This window comes from Ranitomeya imitator, chromosome 4 (assembly GCF_032444005.1).
Source record: "Ranitomeya imitator isolate aRanImi1 chromosome 4, aRanImi1.pri, whole genome shotgun sequence".
NCBI lineage: Eukaryota > Metazoa > Chordata > Amphibia > Anura > Dendrobatidae > Ranitomeya > Ranitomeya imitator.
The window spans coordinates 585638922-585663590 of record NC_091285.1 but is presented as its reverse complement, the minus strand read 5'-3'; the positions used below and the strand labels follow the sequence as shown (position 1 = coordinate 585663590).

The following is a 24669-nucleotide window of genomic DNA, read 5'->3' as shown; positions in this document are numbered from 1 at the left end:
TATAGCAACATTGCATAAATGCAGACAGATACGTTACTAGCCTTAGAAGTTTCCTTATTCCGTGATCATCAATATATGGACCCCCCATAAGTAGCCACTAAAAACAGACGTTGACAATGGAGAGCTCAGAACCCACAAGTGGTAAACACTAATGAACGTTCGGATGTTCCCATCACCATTTTTTTTTTTTTTTTAACTTATCGTCTCTCTGATTAGAAGTTTCTGTAATAAAATATGACTCCTGAAAGTCTTACCACTCCAATCATTCATCAGCACCATGCCAAAAATGTGCTCATCAGCTTTCTGAATGGGAATCGGTTTTCCTAAATCGTTTCCAGGGCCTACAAAGAAAGCCTGTGAAAAAGGACAGAAAAATTGCTCCTGATTAATAGAGGATTTCACAATTACAGACTGTGCTTGTTTTCTGGAGCTTGGAATTGATTTTCAGACTGCGGTTTGTTTCTGTGTGAAATTTAAAAAGGTTAAAACAAGACCTCTATGTGACCTTGTACAGAGATGCTACAATATACAGATCTGGCAGATCAGCGCATTAGATGGACACAGGCCTCTTAATATTCACCATGTAACGCATGATTTCTCATTAGGCTCCTCATGTAAAAATGAACCACTCATCAGATTCTTTCAACAAAGGCATCAATTTAACCCCTTAACGACCAGAGGTATTTTTGGTTTTGCATTTTCATTTTTTGCTGCCCTTCTTCCCAGAGCCATACATTTTTTATTTTTTGGTCAAAATGGCCAAGTGAGGACAAGTTGTACTTTTGAATGACACCATTGGTTTTACCATGTCATGTACTAGAAAAAAGGAAAAAAAATTCCAAGTGCGGTGAAATTGCAAAAGAAAGGTTCAATCCCACACTTGTTTTTTGTTTGACTTTTTTACTAGGTTCAGTTAATGCTAAAATTGACCTGCCATTATGATTCTCCAGGTCATTACGAGTTCATAAACACTGAACATGTCTATGTTTTTTTTTATCTAAGTGGTGAAAAAAAATTCCAAACTATGTTAAAAAAAAATTGTGCCATTTTCCAATAACCGTAGCGTCTCCATTTTTCGTTATCTCGGGTTGGGTGAGGGCTTATTTTTTGCGTGCTGAGCTCCCATTTTTAATGATACCATGCAGTTATGATCTGTTGGTCGCCCGTTATTGTATTTTAATGCAATGTCACGGCAACCAAAAAAACGTAATTCTGGCGTTTTTACTTTTTTTTCTCACTGCGCCGTTTAGCAATCTTTTTTTTATTGATAGATCGAGCGATTCTGAATGTGGAGATACCAAATGTGTATTTTTGATCTTTTTTTATGGTTTTATTTTGAATGGGGTGATTTGTACTTTTATATTTTTTTTATTTTACTTTTGGCATGCTTCAATAGTCTTCATGGGAGACTAAAAGATGCCATAACTTAATTGGCTCTGCTACATATAGGCGATGACCCGATAGCCTTTATGTAGCTGAATTACTCACTTGCAATGAGTGCCGACCACTGAGCGGCGCTCACAGCAAGCCGGCAGTGACAACCATAGAGGAGACCTCTGATTGTCATGCCAATGAACAGGTGACCCGCGCCGGTGGGTGGACTTCCAGCTCGATGGACGGAATCGCTTGTTAAAAGCCGCTGTCAGCGTTTGACAGCGGTATTTAAAGGGTTAATAGCCAAGGGTGAAACGCGATTCCACTAGCGGCTGTTCCGGGCACATGTTAGCTGTTCCAAACAGCTAACATGTGCCAGGAAAGATGTGGGCTCCCCGCCTGAGCCTACATCCAAGAGAGGGAGTCCTATGTCGGCATACTAATATGCCCGATGTTGGAAAGGGGTTAATCAGTGTAATAGTGCCAATATAGCAATACTTTATAATGATAAATCCTGCTGACAGGTTCTCTTTAAGGGCATGAGCGAATAAACTTCAGAGCTCACAATTACTGATGGACTGTGAGAAATAAAAAAAAAAATGGGTTTATTAAGATAACAGGGGCTCACATACTGTTCTTTCACAGAGGTTTCTAATGTCTGTCTGCCCGTGACATGTATACAGTATTGCTTGAAATATGAAGAAAGCTGCTCACCATTTCTAGCTCAATGTCCAAAAGTTTGCTGGCATCAAAAATTGGTGGTTTGTCTAGAGAAATAAATGAAAAAGAGTAGTTTTATTTATTTTTTACGTCACTCGACCCCGTATCAAGTCGGTTAGATTCCTTTGCTTAAGGAGGATCTTTCACCAAATTTTTCATGTTGAAATGGATACAGGATGTAGTAGTTGCTGGAAAGTTACGCAGTTACGTAGGTTGAAAAAAACTACCTAGGTCCATCAAGTTCAACCTTTTGCCACTAATTTAACTATATCCCACAATGTTATATGTATCAAGGAAATCATCCAGCTTTTTTTTTAAAAGCTGTTATAGAGTCTGCCATTACTATCTCTTGTGGTCGGCATTCCACAGTCTTACTGCTCTAACTGTAAAGAACCCTTTCCTGTTTATCTGCTGGAATCACCTTTTTCCACCCGTAATAAGTGATCCCTAGTAGTGATGAGTGACTATACTCGTTGCTCGGGTTTTCCCCCCGAGCATGGCATGCTCCGGTGGTCTCCGAGTGTTTGTGACTGCTCGGAGATTTAGTTTTTGTCGAGGTAGCTGCATGATTTACGGCTGCTAGACTGCTTGAATACATAAGGGGATTCCCTAGCAACCAGGCAACCCCCACATGTACTCAGGCTGGCAATCAGCCGTAAATCATTCAGCTGCGTCTACAAAAACTAAAACTAAATCTCCGAGCACTCACAAATACTCGGAGTTCCCCAAAGCAACAATGCTACTCGCCCATCATTAATCCCTATTCATCAGTATGGTCTTTGGTCGCAGTAAGTCATGTGCCAGTGTTTTATGCTGGCCACACACGTCCCTCTGAGGCGTCTTTTCTCTCAGCTAAACAAGCCCAACTTTTTCAACCTCTCCTCATATGAGAGGCCTTCCATCCCTTGTGATAATCTAGTTGTCCGTCTTTGAACTGATTCTAACTTTTGAATATCCTTTTTAAAAAGTATAAAAGAATTATTTTTTTTGCCTCTCCATTGTGGAGATATTAACTACTTTATGACCTTGGGCATATCCATACGTCAAAGTCGCCTGGTACTTAACGATCTTGTACGTATTGTAGCGTGGCTAAAGGTTGTATAGTCGACAGGAGATAGGTGGCTTGTCGCTGTGACATAACCATGCCTATCTATGTGTGTTTCAGGACCTGTGGTGATGTCATAACCACATGTCTAATCATGTGATGGGTTCCTGGGTGTGGTTAGACCTATAAAAGAAAGGCTAATGTTTAACACAGGAGGTATATGTGTGGAGGTGTTAGCCTCCAGAGTGTGTTAAGGCTCCAGGACTGAGCCTGAAGGACTGGACACTTGTTTTTCCTTTTCCTGAGCTAAAGGCTATTTGTTTTCTGTTTTGCTATGTGGTTTATGGAGCAATAAACCCTGTGAACTTTTAATGGAACGTGCCTCCTGAGTGTGAGCCGTCGCACCTGAGCGAGTGAAACCCCTACAGTATGGATACGTCATGTCAATAGCCCACACACAGGTGCTGTGCGAGTGTGATCACTGAACACAGCTGACACCCAGAACTCAGTGAAAGTCCCATAGTGGGACAAAGTAAAAAAGTTAAAAAAAAAAATTAAAAACAAATGTGTAAAAATACTTTAAATTGTTTTTTATTGTGTAAAAGCGCCAAAATATAATAAAATATAACTGGAGTATCACTGTAATCGTACTGACCTGAAGCAGTCCAGAGTAACTGCTTCCTCATTATAGGGAGTAGCTCCCTCTGGGGTTCATCTGAATCACTTCACACAGAAATTTAGATGGAAATCCAGAGTGCGCAGAATAGAATGTCGGATAAATGTGATCCTAAATGATATGTAAAATGTTCCTAACAAAAACTTCAAATCAATCCACAAAAAAAGCAAGTCCCCACTTATGTCTGTCATCTGTCATTGGAAATATAAGGGCTTCCACATTTCTGGTAGCACAAAGGCTCTGGGAAAACGCTATAGCTCCTCGTTTCCCACCAAAAAATCCAGCGAATTCTGCGCTCCCAAATCCAAATGCCCCCTCTTTCCTGAACACCACAGTGTGCATAAACCGCAGTTAGCGTCCACATGTTTGGCATTTCTGTAGTTATGAGAACTCGCCCAATTTAGTGCATGTCTCCAGAAGCATGAGCTGGACATAACGTACTGGTCACTACAACATACTGGTCACTACAATGGCAATTTGCAATTTTCACTCATTTTCAACATCCACTGCTGCTTGTGTCTGGAAAACACCCATGGAATCAAAATTCTCATTAAACCTGCAGATAAATTCCAAAAGGGGTATAATTTCCAAAATGGGGTCACTTGATGAAAATGCTACTCTTCTAGCACCTAGAAGCGCTATATATGGAGTCCGCAAACTATTCTAGGAAAATCTGTGCTCCAGCAGTCAAACAGCGTTCTGTCCATCCCTCCAGAGTCTCGCCGTGTGGCTAAGTAGTACTGTACAGCCATATATAGAGTGTTTCTACATTCAGCAGGAATTGTGGGACAATTTTTTGTGCTATTTTTACCTATTTCTCACTGTAAAAATGTAAAATCTGGAACTAAAACTAAGTTTTGTTGGTAAAATGTAATTATTTTTTTTATTCACTGCCCAATGGCATACATTCTGTGACCCACCTGTGGTGTCAATATGATCACTGCACCCCTAGATTAATTCATTGAAATGTATAGTTTGTAAAGTGGTGTCTCTTATTAGTGGTTCTGCTGTTCTGGCACCTCAGGGGCTCTGCCAATGTGACATGGCCCCCTCAAACCATTCCAGCAAAATCTAAACTCCAAAATGGCGCTTCTACTCTTCTGAGCTTTGCACTGTGCCTCAAAAGAATTTTTACCACATATGGGGTATCGGCGTACTCATGAGAAATTATACAACAAATTTTGGGGTCCATTTCTCCTGTTACCTTGTTAAAATATAACATTTGGGGCTAAAATAATTTTTGTGGGAAAAATTTGATTTTTTTTACATTTTCACAGCTTTACGTTATAAACATCTGTGAAGCACAAGATGCTCAGCACACATCTAGATAAATTCCCTAAGGGGGTCTAGTTTCCAAAATGTTATCACTTGTCTGGGGTTTACACTGTTTAGACGCATGAGGGGCTCTCCAAGAGTGACATGATGTCCACTAATTATTCTAGCAAATTTTGCTTTCTAAAAGTCAAATGTCACTCCGTCCCTTCCAAGCCCTGTTGTGCGCCCAATCAGTAGTTTTCCTACACATACGGGGTTTCGGCATAATCAGGAGAAATTGCACAACAAATTGTATGGTGTAATTTTTCCTGTTAACCTTGTGAAAATGCATAATTTGGGGCTAAACCATTTTTGTGGGAAAAATGGGATTTTTTTTATTTTCACGACTCAATGTTATAAACTTCTATGAAGCTCCTGGGGGTTCAAGGCGCTCACCAGACATCTAGTTAAGTTCCTTGAGGGGTTTAGTTTCCAAAATGGTGTCACTTGTGGGGGAGGGGTTTCCACGGACCCCCAGGTCATGTTTTCAGGATTACAATACTTAGAATACTGTGCACAGTTCTGGTCTCCGGTGTTTAAGAAAGACATAGCTGAACTGGAGCGGGTGCAGAGAAGAGCGACCAAGGTTATTAGAGGACTGGGGGGTCTGCAATACCAAGATAGGTTATTACACTTGGGGCTATTTAGTTTGGAAAAACGAAGACTAAGGGGTGATCTTATTTTAATGTATAAATATATGAGGGGACAGTACAAAGACCTTTCTGATGATCTTTTTAATCATAGACCTGAAACAGGGACAAGGGGGCATCCTCTGCGTTTGGAGGAAAAAAGGTTTAAGCATAATAACAGACGCGGATTCTTTACTGTAAGAGCAGTGAGACTATGGAACTCTCTGCCGTATGATGTTGTAATGAGTGATTCATTACTTAAATTTAAGAGGGGACTGGATACCTTTCTGGAAAAGTATAATGTTACAGGGTATATACACTAGATTCCTTGATAGGGCGTTGATCCAGGGAACTAGTCTGATTGCCGTATGTGGAGTCGGGAAGGAATTTTTTTCCCCAATGTGGAGCTTACTCTTTGCCACATGGGTTTTTTTTTGCCTTCCTCTGGATCAACATGTTAGGGCATGTTAGGTTAGGCTATGGGTTGAACTAGATGGACATATAGTCTTCCTTCAACCTTAATAATAACTATAACTAACAATAGTGTTGCACAGGTGAGACAATTCCTGATGCTTTGATGATACTTCCACTACTTGCACAAAACTAAGGAAATCCTGAAAACATGACCCGTGCGGTCCGAGAGGACTGGAGTTTGGGAAACACTGGTTTAGACACATTAGGGACTCTCCAAATGCGACATAACAACCGCTAATTATTCCAGCAAATTTTGCATTCGAAAAATCAAATGGCGCCCCTTCCTTTGCAAGCCCTGTCATGCACCCAAAAAGTGGTGTTCCCCCACATATTTTTAGGGACAATTTTTTTCCTGTTTGAAATTTTTTTAATTTCACATTCTAAAAATTCCTGTGAAGCACATGAAGGGTTAATAAACTTCTTGAATGTGGTTTTTAGAATAGTGTATATTGGTGGTGGTATTGGTGGGTATTTTCTGTCACATAGACCCTTCAGAGTCACTTCAAATGTAATGTGGTCCCTAAAAAATGGTTTTGTAAATTTTGTTGAAAAAAAAGGAATGACAATCAAAAGTATTTTGTACCTGATGAGTTAAAAAAATAAAGGTTCATTTGAATGCTATCAGACATTTTTCACTGGGTGTGTGTACTTATTTACCATGCATGATGCTGACCAATCATAAGTAGGCAGCAACACACAAAGGAAAAAAAGACAGCCCTGATCTCCTGGTCTATCCTCCTACATGAGAAATTGTGGGAGAGGGGCAGCACAGCTGAGCTTAGCTGTGTCACATTAAAAATTCTTCTATCAGCTCTCCTCCACTCATAACACTGAAAGCTCTGTTCAGTTGTACTGCTCTTCTCACACACTGTTAGCAGAAGTGTCAGTAATCATACTTATGTCTGCTCTGCAGAGAGATTAGTGCTGTCATTACATCTTATTTAGGAGTAACCTGTCTGTTCTAATGAGACCCTGCTCCCATCGCACTGCAGAATTATTAAACATTGAGCACAAAATACACAATTGACACTGAGTTCTCAGCTCCAGACAGGCAGTGTGGGGAAATGGCAAATCTAATAGTGCTAGGAGAGGAGAATAACTGATAGAAGGTTTTGTAATGTGCCACATCTAAACTCAGCTGTTCCCCTCTTCTCTTCCACAGATACCTAATCTGAAAGTTGTTTGTCATCTGTGCTTTCTAATCATGCAGAAGGATAGACCAGGAGATCAGCACTGCATCATTACATTTCACACACTGAAAAATTTGCTCTAAGCTATGGTTGGGGTGTGTTCTTTCCTTTGGGTGTTGCTGCATGATTACGATTGGGTTAGAACCACAGAAGCACTACAAATTACCTCAATAAACTCTATAAAAATACTGATAAGAAATGTATACATATATAATTAGAGTCTAGCAATCAGTGCTCTGTGAGAGACCGGGTGAGTGCTCCTCAACCAAGGAAAACAACCCAGCCAACCAAACAATGGATCCCCAGAGAAGCACCATACAGGGGATAGATTAAAAAATGCCTTTATTAAATATACAGCGCAACATTAAAAAAATGTATATATAAAATGTATATAAAAACAAGCATTAGTGCGCATAACAGGACTCGGAGTCATCTATAATTGCTCCAGTGCAAACAGTAATGGCTGACCCTTCCTTACATCTAAGCAATTCACTCAAAAATACAAAAAAGTGCAATTGGAGAAAGCGCAACAGTGCAAAAGTATTTTTTATATATTCAAACCTTAGATTCACAGGGTGTGTACCACATATATAAAAGAACTAAAGTGCCAAGTGTCACATCAATATACAGAGGTATATTACATACAAAAAAAAGGTCAAAGTGCACAGTGTAATAACGAAAAGAGGAATGCTGAGAATGTACTGAATATTACCTTGCAGGGTCGCCACGTCCTATATTATGCAAATTACGGTACTTTATAATTGTGCACATACGTAAAATACTGTATATGAAATATTGTATACAATAATCCAAGTTCGTTATAAAGAGGTTGTCCATTTTAGATATTTAATCTAAATTTTCCTGGAAAGTTCTGTTGGGAATAAGTCGATTTATAGGAAATCTCATTCAGGGTCAGCTCTAAACTGTGGGGAAAATTTACAGCTAATATTCAGGTTCTTATGAAATCAATAGGCTGTCTATTAGAGTTGGTGCAAATTGATTTGCAGGATCTGGGCTAGCAACCATGACCACAAAAGTAATCCAAGGCCGTTGGTCTGGTGCCGGAGAACCACCTCCTATCTCCCAGCATCCACAGTTTCTCTGTTGATTGTCCAGCTTGGCACAACTTCATTGTTGAAGTTTGACATGTGATGTCGAGGTAAACCTTTTTAACCAAAAAAAACCCCGCAGTGGATTCCGGGAGCTAGGAAGCGATTTTTCAGGGCTCTTGTCTTATCACCACAGACTACTGACCTGGCCAATGGAATTAGTCCAGCAATTCAAGTCACACCAACTCTACTGTCTATGTAATGTATGGTCAATTTTTCTAGAGGGATGGATGCTCTTTATAGCCCTTCTCGCTACTAGGAAGGAGACATAAGAAGACCAGAAGGCTTCTTCTATTAATGGTAGAGAGGTTGTATGGTCTATAATGAAAAGTCTGCAGCCACTCTGCGTGACTGCAGACTTGTGAATCCTCCCAGCACAAACACTGTGCGAGGATTCACAAGCTTGGAACACAGAGTGACTGCAGACTTTTCGTTTTAGACCAGACAAACCCTTTAAGTGACAGAAGATTTGTATTTTACATAATGTGGAAGAATTTTCAAACTCATTTTTAGCACACACCTCATAGATAGTGTAAAATAAAAACGCTTCCCCAAATGGTAGGTGTTCTTTCATGCTTTCGTAATAAAAGGAAACACAAAAGAGACCTAGTATTTTTTAAGATCTTCTTGGTTCAAAAGTCACACAAGGCCTGGATGTCTTCCTGGAGCAGAACAATATTGTATCATACAATTATTAGGTTCTGTAGAAGGACGTAGATCTGGGTATTTATTATGATGGAATATAGGCTGAACTGGATGGACAAATGTCTTTTTTCGGCCTTACTAACTATGTTACTATGTTACAACAAAAGCTATACTATTAGATTGCAAAAAATGCTGAAAACGTATTCCCAGTTGACTTTACTATTACACGAACCTATGTCATATTAGCCAGAGAAAATAGAGTAATTGATGCACATTTAATCTATTATGTATTCTGACCTTTATAGAAAATAAGGGGGAAAAGCTTCTTGACTTTTTGCCTTTAATATGTTAAGTTTTGAATGACAGAATGCATAATTTTAGCTAGGAAATGTCATCAGTTCTGAAGTCTAGACATTTTGGGGGGTGATAAAAAAAACAAAAACAATGAGGCCATGTGTTTCTTTAAAGCCTACTTCAAAATCTAAATGAATTCGGTTTTTCAATTTCAAGATTTTTTTGGTTAACTTTTATTTTTGCATTGTAGTGGTGACTTACCATTATGGTACTGGGTAGGTAAATAATAAAAGATATATTTTTGGAAAGAAAGGATTTAAAAAAGATAGGGAAAAACGTAACCTCCTAACACTCAACTTTGATTCAATAAAAAAACCTGAGCAATTAAAAAAAAAAAAAAAAATTGTGTGTGTGTTAAACCCCCCCCCCAAAAAAACAAATATACTTGCCTTAAATGCATCAGTTTGCGTATGTTTCACAACAAAGGTTTTTCTTGTTTAGAATATCAAATTGTGAGGTTGTTAGAAATTTTTAAAAGATGGTGTAAAGAGGGCCTAAGAAGGGTCTCGTAATAGTAAGAAGAATACATTATGGCCTCCAGGTTGGGGTGTGTGAACCTGGTGGTAAGTTCTCATTTTTCCCTGCAGCGCAACCATAGGGGAAATAAGGCATTACACAGCGCTTATGCAAATCTATGGGTGGTCCGTATAATGTAGGACAGGAAAGGACCTACAGAGGCAGAGAGGGGCTCTCTTTTTTTCCCTACAGATGAGGATCCTAAAGAGAGGACACCCCATAAACCAGGCATCCACACTAAACTTTTTATCTCAGCTTAGCTAAAGAAAAAAGGGTTTATAAATTACTCCTGCTCATAATTAGGATGGCCTCTATAAAAATACTAATGTATACCATTTCTGGGATAATAATATTTAGCCAACAGATTGCCTTGTCACTGGCACGTAAGGAATGGATAAAAAGAAGAAAAAAAAACAGTGATCACAGCGGCCGTCCTCCAGCCACATAGCAGCGAGGACTTAGTTGCCTTTGCAATGGCAGTACATCATGACTGACCTACCATCACTTGGCCTTGTTTGTCCTTTTGGTCTTTTAATAGGAGAACCGGAAACAACAACAGAAGATGCTCGTCCATGATACCCAACTGGAAGGTGCAACCTATGGAAACAGAACAAAGAGCAATATTGGTGGAAGGCTACATGCCGATCTGATAACCACCAGTCAGATGAGGAGAAATAGGCTTTCCATTTAGGTTTGTTTCTGCTAGAAAAGAGAAGACAGTTCTGTAGAGAACATTAGAAATAGAATTAAAAAAACATTTTGGTGAAATTGGGGCATGGTGAGCTGGGTAATCATTCCACGCACTTGGCAGCAGAGAGATCTACTGTGTTTGTGTCATCCAGAGCCTAAATACAAGAGGTACTGACAGCAGGTTAGACCTGAGAATTGTTCACAGTGACTCAGTGTGATGAACAGGATTATTTTATTCTCCGTGATCATCATCAATGCTTCCCTCTCAGCTTCAAATTCACCTCCCAGGTTCTCTGGTCTAGCTGCCAGGTCCTGATCAAGACTTCATTATCATTCTCCTAGCCACCTCATATATAGCGCACATACAGACACACACACACACACACACACACATATAGTGTAGATACAAACACACACTCACATATAGCGTAGATACAGACACACACACTCAGTGTACATACAGATACAGGGAAATATAATATGCAATGTGCCTCTTCTGAGAAAAAGAGGACTTAACTCTATAGCGCCGCCTGTTTGAAGTACCTTACATTGACAAGCCAGAGATGGTATGTCACTCTCCATAAGGAGAAACGATACCCCTTAGACCCCAGTCCAGAGCCTCTCACCTAGCCAAGTCAGTTCTCATGCTTCGCACTGACGAGGGCCAACAGCCCGAAACATCGTGTCTGCGAATTGAGATACTAATTTGGCTTTTATCCTAAAGCCGGCGTCACACTAGCGTGTTTTACGGACGTAAGAGAGGTGCTGAAAATTTGGATTGCATACGGTACAATGCTTCTCTATGGCCCAGCTCCTATCAGCCGTATTTTACTGATCCGTATTATACGGTATTCTACGGCCGTAGAAAATCGCAGCATGTTGAATTTGTCACCATATTGCGCAAAAAATACGCCAATGAAAGTCTATGGGGGCCAGAAAAATACGGATTACACACGGACCAGCAGTGTGACTTGCGAGAAATAAGCAGCGGTGTTAGCGAGAAAAGCCGGCAATTCAGTGCGGTGTACAGTAAAATCACACTGACAGGTTAGAATAGAATAGCTAAAATAAATGTCTACACATAGTATAGGGAGATATATATATATCTCATTGAGACACATATATGTATACAGTATATATTAATATTTCATCCAGCGCGAGATAGCATAAAAGCCGGTAATTCAATTGCCGGCTTTTGCCATCTCCTTTCCAAATCAGACATGATATGAGACATGGTTTACATACAGTAAACCATCTCATATCCCCATATTTTTGCATATTCCACACTACTAATGTTATTAGTGTGCATGTGCAAAATTTGGGCGCTCTAGCTATTAATTTAAAGGGTTGAATCGCGGAAAAAATTGGCGTGGGCTCCCGCACAATTTTCTCCACCAGAATGGTAAAGCTAGTGACTGAGGGCAGATATTAATAGCCTTGAGAGGGTCCATGGTTATTGCCCCCCCCCCCCCTGGCTAAAAACATCTGCCCCCAGCTACCCCAGAAAAGGCACATCTGGAAGATGCGCCTATTCTGGCACTTGGCCACTCTCTTCCCATTCCCGTGTAGCGGTGGGATATGGGGTAATGAAGGGTTAATGTCACCTTGCTATTGTAAGGTGACATTAAGCCAGATTAATAATGGAGAGGCGTCAATTATGACACCTATCCATTATTAATCCAATAGTATGAAATGGTTAAAAAACACACACACACACACACACACATTATTACAAAGTCTTTTAATGAAATAAATACACAGGTTGTTGGAATAGTTTATTATACTGGTAATCCACCTGAAGACCCTCGCTCTGTAAAAAAGGTAAAATAAAAAACAACAATATCCCATACCTTCCGATGATCAGTCTCGTCCCACGCTGTAAATCCATCTGAAAGGGTTAACTAATTTTACAAGCAGGAGCTCTGCTAATGCAGCTGTGCTCATGCCAGTAAAACCCCAGCGAATGAATGGAATGCTGGATGTCCTCATATGAACTCGAGCGTGGGAAAATATTCTGAAAAGTTCCCAGGCTCGAGTTCAAGGTGACATTAACCCTTCATTACCCCATATCCCACCGCTACACGGGAATGGGAAGAGAGTGGCCAAGTGCCAGAATAGGCGCATCTTCCAGATGTGCCTTTTCTGGGGTGGCTGGGGGCAGATGTTTTTAGCCAGAGGGGGGGGGGGCAATAACCATGGACCCTCTCCAGGCTATTAATATCTGCCCTCAGTCATTGGCTTTACCATTCTGGCGGAGAAAATTGTGCGGGAGCCCACACCAATTTATTCCGTGATTTAACCCTTTAGATTAATAGCTAGAGCTCCCAAATTTTGCATATACACACTACTAACATTAGTAGTGTGGAATATGCAAAAAAAAGGGATACGAGATGGTTTACTGTATGTAAACCACGTCTCATATCATGTCGGGTTTGAGATGGAGATAACAAAAGCCAGCAATTGAATTACTGGCTTTTAAGCTATCTAGCGCTGTCTGATATATTAAATATATATTATATATATATATATATATATATATATATATATATATATACAGGTCCTTCTCAAAAAATTAGCATATAGTGTTAAATTTCATTATTTACCATAATGTAATGATTACAATTAAACTTTCATATATTAGAGAATCTGTGGGATATTGTGAAGAGAAAGTTGAGAGACGCAAGACCCAACACTCTGGATGAGCTTAAGGCCGCTATTGAAGCATCCTGGGCCTCCATAACATCTCAGCAGTGTCACAGGCTGATTGCCTCCATGCCACGCCGCATTGAAGCAGTCATTTCTGCCAAAGGATTCCCGACCAAGTATTGAGTGCATAACTGAACATTATTATTTGTTGGTTTTTTTGTTTGTTATTAAAAAACACTTTTATTTGATTGGATGGGTGAAATATGCTAATTTATTGAGACAGGTTTTTTGGGTTATCAGGAGTTGTATGCCAAAATCATCAGTATTAAAACAATAAAAGACCTGACAAATTTCAGTTGGTGGATAATGAATCTATAATATATGAAAGTTTAATTGTAATCATTACATTATGGTAAATAATGAAATTTAACACTATATGCTAATTTTTTGAGAAGGACCTGTATATATATATATATATATATATATATATATATATATATATATATATATATATATATATATATATATATATATATATATATATATATATATATATATATATATATATATATATATATATATATATACAGTGGGGCAAAAAAGTATTTAGTCAGTCAGCAATAGTGCAAGTTCCACCACTTAAAAAGATGAGAGGCGTCTGTAATTTACATCATAGGTAGACCTCAACTATGGGAGACAAACTGAGAAAAAAAATCCAGAAAATCACATTGTCTGTTTTTTTAACATTTTATTTGCATATTATGGTGGAAAATAAGTATTTGGTCAGAAACAAAATTTCATCTCAATACTTTGTAATATATCCTTTGTTGGCAATGACAGAGGTCAAACGTTTTCTGTAAGTCTTCACAAGGTTGCCAAACACTGTTGTTGGTATGTTGGCCCATTCCTCCATGCAGATCTCCTCTAGAGCAGTGATGTTTTTGGCTTTTCGCTTGGCAACACGGACTTTCAACTCCCTCCAAAGGTTTTCTATAGGGTTGAGATCTGGAGACTGGCTAGGCCACTCCAGGACCTTGAAATGCTTCTTACGAAGCCACTCCTTCATTGCCCTGGTGGTGTGCTTTGGATCATTGTCATGTTGAAAGACCCAGCCACGTTTCATCTTCAATGCCCTTGCTGATGGAAGGAGGTTTGCACTCAAAATCTCACGATACATGGCCCCATTCATTCTTTCATGTACCCGGATCAGTCGTCCTGGCCCCTTTGCAGAGAAACAGCCCCAAAGCATGATGTTTCCACCACCATGCTTTACAGTAGGTATGGTGTTTGACGGATGCAACTCAGTATTCTTTTTCCTCCAAACACGACAAGTTGTGTTTCTACCAAACAGTTCCAGTTTGGTTTCATCAGACCATAGGACATTCTCCCAAAACTCCTCTGGATCATCCAAATGCTCTTTAGCAAACTTCAGACGGGCCCGGACATGTACTGGCTTAAGCAGTGGGACACGTCTGGCACTGCAGGATCTGGGTCCATGGTGGAGTAGTGTGTTACTTATGGTAGGCCTTGTTACATTGGTCCCAGCTCTCTGCAGTTCATTCACTAGGTCCCCCCGCGTGGTTCTGGGATTTTTGCTCACCGTTCTTGTGATCATTCTGACCCCACGGGGTGGGATTTTGCGTGGAGCCCCAGATCGAGGGAGATTATCAGTGGTCTTGTATGTCTTCCATTTTCTAATTATTCCTCCCACTGTTGATTTCTTCACTCCAAGCTGGTTGGCTATTGCAGATTCAGTCTTCCCAACCTGTTGCAGGGCTACAATTTTGTTTCTGGTGTCCTTTGACAGCTCTTTGGTCTTCACCATAGTGGAGTTTGGAGTCAGACTGTTTGAGGGTGTGCACAGGTGTCTTTTTATACTGATAACAAGTTTAAACAGGTGCCATTGCTACAGGTAATGAGTGAAGGAAAGAGGAGACTCTTAAAGAAGAAGTTACAGGTCTGTGAGAGCCAGAAATCTTGATTGTTTGTTTCTGACCAAATACTTATTTTCCACCATAATATGCAAAAAAAATGATAAAAAAACAGACAATGTGATTTTCTGGATTTTTTTTTCTCAGTTTGTCTCCCATAGTTGAGGTCTACCTATGATGTAAATTACAGACGCCTCTCATCTTTTTAAGTGGTGGAACTTGCACTATTGCTGACTGACTAAATACTTTTTTGCCCCACTGTATATATAGTGGTGTTCAAAAGTCCTGCATAGGATAAATTGATTGATTTTTCAAGTTTTAAACGTTTTCTGGCCTGGCGGCCTCGACCAATCAGAGACGCGGGATTTCCAGGACAGACAGACAGAAAAACCCTTAGACAATTATATATATAGATATATATATCTATATATATAACAGGAACACATGGGCTACTTGCACAGTGAACAAGTCTGTATGATCATGTTCACACACCACCAAGAAACCTGAAGACACAAAAGAGAATAGTAAAACCAAAAACATTCAGTTTGAAAAAATGTTGCAGTAATCCGCAAGTGCTAGTAAAAGATGTAAAAAACAGGGTATTTGGTTGATACGTTTTTTGCAAAAAATGTATACTAAGCTGCTCTACCAAACTGAATGTTTTTGGTTTTACTATTCTCTTTTGTGTCTTCAGGTTTCTTGGTGGTGTGTGAACATGATCATACAGACTTGTTCTCTGTGCAGGTAGCCCATGTGTTCCTGTTTCCATAATTGTTCTCTTGTGTCTACAAGACTGGGGAGTTCCACCACTCCTCTTGGGCTATCTGCACAAAAGCTGTTCTACCCTGTATGCACACATGGATTTTTCCTCTCTGAACCCTGTTCACACAGGTAATATACAGATGATCAGGTTTTTAAATACATCAGATAGGGATTGCATACATTAGTTAGGACTGCTCTGATAAGGGTATACCGTGAAGATTGGTAGAGCAGCTTAGTATACATTTTTTGCAAAAAACGTATCAACCAAATACCCTGTTTTTTACATCTTTTACTAGCACTTGCGGATTACTGCAACATTTTTTCAAACTGAATGTTTTTGGTTTTACTATTCTCTTTTGTGTCTTCTATATATATAACAGTATATATGTTTTTATGATTTTTTGAGCACATGGATCCATTGTATGTCCGTATGTCGGTTTTGCAAGCCTGCGAGAAAATCTCGCAGTACGGTTGCCATACGGAGGATGCGCAAAATACGCTGACACACCCTGCCTACGGATGAGATACGGATCACTATTTTGGGGACTTTTCTGCGTATTACGGCCGTAAATTACGGACCGTATTTGTATACGCTGAGTGTGACGCCGGCCTAAGTCATATTGCACGACTCGTTAAAGAGTTGATTGTGACTTGTAGGATTGCTACTTCCAACAGGTGGCGCTATAGAGTTAAGTCCTCTTTTTCTCAGAAGAGGCAATTTGCATATTATATTTCCCAGAGGAGCATTGCACGGCGAATAAGCCTCCTTACCTTGACAAGCCAGAGATGGTATGTCACTCTCCATAAGGAGAAACGATACCCCTTTAGACCCCAGTCCAGAGCCTCTCACCTAGCCAAATTAGTTCTCATGCTTTGCACTAACGAGGGCCAACAGCCCGAAACACCGTGTCTGCAAATTGAGATACTAATTTGGCTTTTATCCTAAGTCATATTGCACGACTCGTTAAAGGGTTGATTGTGACTTGTAGGATCGCTACTTCCAACAGGTGGCGCTATAGAGTTAAGTCCTCTTTTTCTCAGAAGAGGCAATTTGCATATCATACAGACACACTAACTCATGTATAATGTTGATATATACACACTCATATATGGCGTAGATACAGACACACATTCACTCATGTATAGTGTAGATACAGGCACACACTCACATATAGTGTACATACAGACACACTCATGTATAGTGTAGATACAGACACACACTCAGTGTAGATACAGATACACAGTCACATGTAATGTACATACAGACACATACTCACATATAGTGTACATACAGACACACTCATGTATAATGTAGATACAGACACGCTCACTCATGTATAGTGTAGATACAGACACACACTCAGTGTAGATACAGATACACACTCACATACAGTGTACATACAGACACACTCACTCATGTATAGTGTAGATGGAGCGCCCCCAGACACAGGGCCACAGGTTCTCGGTGCTCGGGTTGTCACGGTCGCTGGACCCGGTCTGTGACCCTGCTAAGGGGCGTCCAATGAAAGGGGTGATGAAAGTTTGTCAAGGGTTCGTGACGCCACCTGTGGTATTCAGTCAGGGTGACCGACGCTGCTTGGGGGTCCACTGGGGTGATGTTATGGCAGCTAGATGGAATACCTTCCCACAGGTGAAGTGTTTCCCCAGGGCTTCCCAGTAATGTAGGTGGCGATGATGTGAGGCGCAGTTAATAACGAGGACACAGTGTTGCAGTATCTTTACCTTTTTCCTGAAGGCTTCGTGATCCGCAATCCAGAGCACTGCTAACAGGGCTGGCTGAGTCCGGCCGGTCCGAAGGCACATCCAGAGTTCCCTTTGCAGGTGGAAATCAGTGCCTACCAACTAGTGCCTGTGTGTTGTAGTCCTTCCCTGCTGAGCATTCGGGATAGTCCTCACAACTTTCGTATTCGTTCTTTCTCTTCTCCGTCCTGCCAAGTTTATCTGGCTAGGACGCACCCATTTGACGGGAAGGCTCGGAGCTATTCTGGGACCCTAGAGACGCCCCTCTCCACGTTTGCCCCCTATGTCTGCTTAGGTGATGTAAGGTAGACAGCCAACCTATAATCAACTGTCCTGCCGCTGTTTGAAGTAATGCTTGAAGTCTGTTACTTCCTCGGTGTTCTGGCCACCGGCTACGCGCCTCAGTAGGATGTTGCCGATCTCGGAGCACGACTCCTACTGGTTATCTCCTTGTGCTGCGATTTCGTTTCTAACTTCTCCACAATATCCTTTGCTTCGTGTCCTTCCTTAGGATGCCGCGGCAAGGTAGTGCAGGCGTGGCTCCGTAACGATCTGTCCTTTCTGCTAAGTACCTGCCAGGAACCCACCCCTGACAGGTTCTCCTTGGAGCTCTCCCAGGCTGCGTTCTGTTCTAACTTCCTATCCAACCCCCAGTTTTATCAAAGTGTGAGGAGTGGCCTAATACATAGTGCCTTTTGCTCCCCCTGGTGGCCGGAGTGTGAAGTGTAATGTGTGACTGTGATACCTGGTCAGGTGAACTCCTTTAGTGCAATCATACATAACATCACTCCCGTTAGTGGCAGAGCGACATTACTGCAACGACCAGGACTCTGGGGTGCTGCATAGATACAGACACACACTCAGTGTAGATACAGATACACACTCACTCATGTATAGTGTACATACAGACACACTCACTCATGTATAATGTAGATACAGACACACACTCACTCATGTATATGTGGCACCCCAGGAGTTCAGGTACCACAGTGGTATTGCCTTCCTGTTGCGCTTTTAGGCGAGGGTGATGCCATGCCTGGAAACGAGAAGGATCCCTTTGACAGGTAACCTGTACATGAAACATTTTCTGACTCCGGGCCATAAGGGGGAGCTCTAAACCCGGTTTCACACTGGGAGCCCTAGGAACCCAGCTTCACCTGTGGGAAGCCATACCATCCCTGCTGCCATAACACCACCCCACAGGGCCCCTTTAAGCAGTGTCGGTCACCCCTGACCGAGTACCACAGGTGGCGTCACAAACATTTCCTATTTTTACAAACTTTATTCAAATCCCTTTAAAGACCGTCCCTTTTATTTGGCACCCAGGGCCACGGACCGGGTCACTGCTGCCGTGACACATCCCTTTAAGTACCGGACCCGGTACAGAGTACTCACGGCCCTGTCGGGCGTTCCATATAGTGTATATATAGATACACACTCCCTGATATATAGTGTAGATACAGACACACCCTCACATATAGCGTAGATACAGACACACACCCTCACATATAGCATAGATACAGACACACACCCTCACATATAGCGTAGATACAGACACACACCCTCACATATAGCGTAGATACAGACACACACCCTCACATATAGCGTAGATACAGACACACACCCTCACATATAGCGTAGATACAGACACACCCTCACATATAGCGTAGATACAGACACACACCCTCACATATAGCGTAGATACAGACACACACCCTCACATATAGCGTCGATACAGACACACACCCTCACATATAGCGTCGATACAGACACACACCCTCACATATAGCGTCGATACAGACACACCCTCACATATAGCGTAGATACAGACACACCCTCACATATAGCGTAGATACAGACACACACCCTCACATATAGCGTAGATACAGACACACACCCTCACATATAGCGTAGATACAGACACACACCCTCACATATAGCGTCGATACAGACACACACCCTCACATATAGCGTCGATACAGACACACACCCTCACATATAGCGTCGATACAGACACACCCTCACATATAGCGTAGATACAGACACACCCTCACATATAGCGTAGATACAGACACACACCCTCACATATAGCGTAGATACAGACACACACCCTCACATAAAGCGTAGATACAGACACACACCCTCACATATAGCGTAGATACAGACACACCCTCACATATAGCGTAGATACAGACACACACCCTCACATATAGCGTCGATACAGACACACCCTCACATATAGCGTAGATACAGACACACCCTCACATATAGCGTAGATACAGACACACACCCTCACATATAGCGTAGATACAGACACACACCCTCACATAAAGCGTAGATACAGACACACCCTCACATATAGCGTAGATACAGACACACACCCTCACATATAGCGTAGATACAGACACACACCCTCACATATAGCGTAGATACAGACACACACCCTCACATATAGCGTAGATACAGACACACCCTCACATATAGCGTAGATACAGACACACACCCTCACATATAGCGTAGATACAGACACACCCTCACATATAGCGTAGATACAGACACACACCCTCACATATAGCGTAGATACAGACACACACCCTCACATATAGCGTAGATACAGACACACACCCTCACATATAGCGTAGATACAGACACACCCTCACATAAAGCGTAGATACAGACACACACCCTCACATATAGCGTAGATACAGACACACCCTCACATATAGCGTAGATACAGACACACACCCTCACATATAGCGTAGATACAGACACACCCTCACATATAGCGTAGATACAGACACACCCTCACATAAAGCGTAGATACAGACACACACCCTCACATATAGCGTAGATACAGACACACCCTCACATATAGCGTAGATACAGACACACTCACTCATGTGTAGTGTAAATACAGACACACTCAATGTACATACAGACACTCATATACATGCTGTACACAGACACACTCATACTGTATGTCTAATTTTTAAAGTCTAATCTATTGTGAATAAAATATGGTTATAAAACATTTTGAAATCATTGCCTTCTTTACATTTTACACGGAGTCCCAGTTTATTTGGCATTTAGGTCGTAGTAAGGAAAAAAATATATAAAAGTACAAAAAAAAACGCACCCGAAAGAGCTGCACCAATCACATAGCCTTATGACTGATGAATATACCCTTGAAGGTCTAATGGATTCTGATTTATGCCTTGTCACTTCAAGTCCAGTATATATCTGCATGGTAATGGCTCAGAGACTTTCACCACACATAATAAAACAATGGACTGTACACACAGGGTTAACGTCTACTCACCAGTTTGGCATCAGAGCATTTTCCTTCCCTCTGAACATAATCCCCACATTTGTAGCATGATCCCTGGAGGAATAGAAGTCAGTGTAATCCCCTGGAAGGCAAACACCAACCCCGTGTTACTGCTGCACGTCAGTCATTTCTGTCTCTGAGGTAGAACAGCGAAGAAATAGTAAACTGCAGATAAACTGTAAGCTGAATTATTTAACCAAGTGAATATTCCTGGTAAATATGGTCACTGGGTAAAAGGAATAATGGCAGAAAATAAGAATATTTTATCCTGGCAGTAGAGGGGTGGCACTGGACGTGTGCGGGGCTTGCCCCCATACATGTGGTCGCCATTCCTGTGCTACTTGATGATGGTTCTCCTCAAAGTGATCTGTCAGGACGAGGAGTTGCTGGCCGGGTGGTCTTTCACCTCGATGCTCTGTTCTTGTCAGTGGACATTGCACTGCAGCATCTATAGGTGGGCCTGGGGTGTGCCCAAACTTTAAAGCTCGTCTCTTCTCCTCAGTGTGTGCTCGCAGGGAGACCTGTTGTAAGGCTCCACAGAGATCTGGGACTAGTGGACCATCAAGGCGTAGAGTGAAGCCTGAGGGAGTGTAGATGAGGTATCACCATGTGAGGACCCAGAGAGTGAAATGGGACCTGGAAGCCCTAAGAGGTGTCACCATAGATAAAAGGCCCTGATTCATCATTTGCATTTTTTTTTTAAGTCACCCTTCTTTTTTTTTGTCTTGTTGTATTCGTTTATAGTCTTTGTGCCAAATTCTTCAATATGACACACGTGGTTTTACGAATTTTTGTGCACAAATCAAAAGTGCTCTTTATTTTTATGTGACTTCTTAGCGGGAAAAGTCGATTGTTCTGCTAAAACGTCACAAAGTTTGCACGCAAAGAGTACTCCAGGGTGGAACTTGAGTACATTTAGTGCCAAAATGTTTCGACTCTAAAAAACTGAAACCCAAAATCCTGCTCTCAATGATGAACATGAAAAAGAACAAAACCAGAGAACACATATGAAATATCTTTGTAAAAAAGGCGCAAATTAGAAACAGTCAGAAAACACCAAAAACTAGACAAAAAAAAAAAAAGCGCAAACGTAATAAAATCAGGTCCAGAGAGTTGTAGATGCGGGTGAGATACAAATGCATATGTGCGGAGTGTTCCCGGAGCAGGTCAGGTCTTCTGAATAAGGCTACTTTCACACTGGCGTTTTTTGCAATACGTCGCAATGCATCGTTTATGGGAAAAACCGCATCCTGCAAAGTTGTTTGTATAAATTTTTTTGCAAAAAACGTATCAACCAAATACCCTGTTTTTTACATCTTTTACTAGCACTTGCGGATTACTGCAACATTTTTTCAAACTGAGTGTTTTTGGTTTTACCATTCTCTTTTGTGTCTTCAGGTTTCTTGGTGGTGTGTGAACATGATCATACAGACTTGTTCACTGTGCAAGTAGCCCATGTGTTCCTGTTTCCAAAGTTGTTTGAAGGATGCGTTTTTGCCCCATAGATTAACATTAGCGACGCATTGCGACGCATTGACACACGTCGCAACTGTTGTGCGACGGTTGCGCCGTGTTGTGGAGGACCGCCGGGAGCGAAAAACGTTACATGTAACGTTTTTTACTGCCGACGGACCGCTTTTTCCGATTGCGCATGCGCGGCCGGAACTCCGCCTCCACCTCCCCGCACCTCACAATGGGGCAGTGGATGCGATGAAAATCTGCATCCGCTGCACCCGTTGTGCAGCACAAACAACGCTAGTGTGAAAGTAGCCTAACTATGAACTGCATCTCAAACAGCCAAGCTAAACTATATGTATGAATAATGAAGTTGATGGTGATCCTAAGAAGATCTCGATGATCACAATGAATCGGACATAGATCCCAAGGCACATGTCCTGGGAAGCAACTATCGTGCGTGAAGGGGTTGCAGTAGCAGTGGGCCCTGGAACTTGGGGGTCCAAAGATCTTTATGGCCCATACAATACTATTAAAGAACTATAATAGTTGGGTTTTGTTTTTATTGGGGCAATAAGCTATAAGTTACACCAATGGACATGCTGTCAATCAGAAAGTAGAGCAGCCTCAAAGTTCTATATATCTCAGCTTAGAAGATACATACCAATATTTGCTGGCAGATGAAGCTTTGCCAATGACTGCGGAACAAATGCTCTGCAAAAAAGTGCACAGAGATTAGTTTGACGATTGTTATCCAACAAAAAACACAGTGAAAAAATAATGTTAAGCATGGAAACCTAAGGCTATGTGCACACGTTGCAGATTGTATGCGTTTTTGCTGCAGTTTTTCGCTGCGAAAACGCACACACAACACAGCCCATTGAATTCAATGGGATTCCACAATGCTGGGCTAATGCTGCTTATTTGTCCACTGCGGAATCGCATAGCGGAAAAATCTGCAGCATGCTCATTCTTTGTGTGGAATCGCGGTGATTCCGCACACATAGGGATGCATTGATCAGCTTACTTCCCGCATGGGGCTATGCCCACCATGCGCAAAGTAATGTGTTTCGGAGTTGGTTCAACCCCTTCCTTGGGTATAATGATATGAAGGAGGAAATCTACTTGAGGAAGGAATTGAACGAAGTCCAAAATACATTGCTTTTATCAAAAGTGCAGCAAGCAGCCTAGTAAGTGATACATAGCTGGAATCAGGATCTCTGCCCATACATCATGCTGATCTCAGGTGGGGTAGCAAAATCCTGGTGACAGATTCCTTTTAAGGCCGGCGTCACACACAGCGTAAAACAATACGGTCCGTATATTACGGCCGTAATACGCTGAAAAGTCCCGAAAAAAGTGGTCCGTAGCTCCTCCGTAGGCAGGGTGTGTCAGCGTTTTTTGCGCATGGCATCCTCCGTATGTAATCCGTATGGCATCCGTACTGCGTGGTTTTCTCGCAGGCTAGCAAAACCAACATACCGCTATAGAAGTGATCCATGTGTCCCAAAAAGAAAAGAAAATATATATATACTGTCTATATATATATATATATAAAGCTCCCAGGCTTTCTAGGCAAGTTCCCACGATCTATAAACATCCAGCAGAGGGCGCCTCACCGCAAATGAAGCTAAATATAGATCATTGATCTATTTTTAGCCTCATTCCCTGGGGTTTTGCAGCGAGGAGCAGCCTGCATTAGCACAGCTCCTTGCTGCAAAATGTTTTAACCCCTTCAGAAGGATTTACATCGTTGGACGTTACAGATCTGCGGAGGGTAAGTATATTGTTGGTTTATTATGTTTTTTTACTCACAGAACGAGGGTCTTCAGTGACTGGATTGGGCGTTGAATAAAATACTGCAACAACCATTGTTTTTATTTCATTAAAATAATTTTAAAAAATGTGTTTGTGTTTTATTTAACCCTTTACTAGTATTGGATTAATAATGGATAGGTGTCATAATTGACGCCTCTCCATTATTAATTAGGCTTAATGTCACCTTACAATAGCAAGGTGGCATTAACCCTTCATTACCCCATATCCCACC

The 24669-nt window shown here is 41.4% G+C and overlaps 1 protein-coding gene across 2 annotated transcripts in view; it reads right to left on the bottom strand.

The window, feature by feature from the left end:
• The window catches only part of FAH (fumarylacetoacetate hydrolase), an 85131-nt gene that overhangs the window by 31307 nt on the left and 29155 nt on the right, over positions 1–24669 (bottom strand). For both annotated transcript variants that reach the window (XM_069766485.1, XM_069766486.1), the window contains exons 4-8: positions 23284–23333; positions 21156–21246; positions 10546–10643; positions 2089–2141; positions 255–354 (exon numbers count right to left, since the gene is read on the bottom strand). In XM_069766485.1, coding sequence (XP_069622586.1) covers positions 255–354; positions 2089–2141; positions 10546–10643; positions 21156–21246; positions 23284–23333 — 392 coding nt within the window. The remainder of the gene's footprint in view (positions 1–254; positions 355–2088; positions 2142–10545; positions 10644–21155; positions 21247–23283; positions 23334–24669) is intronic.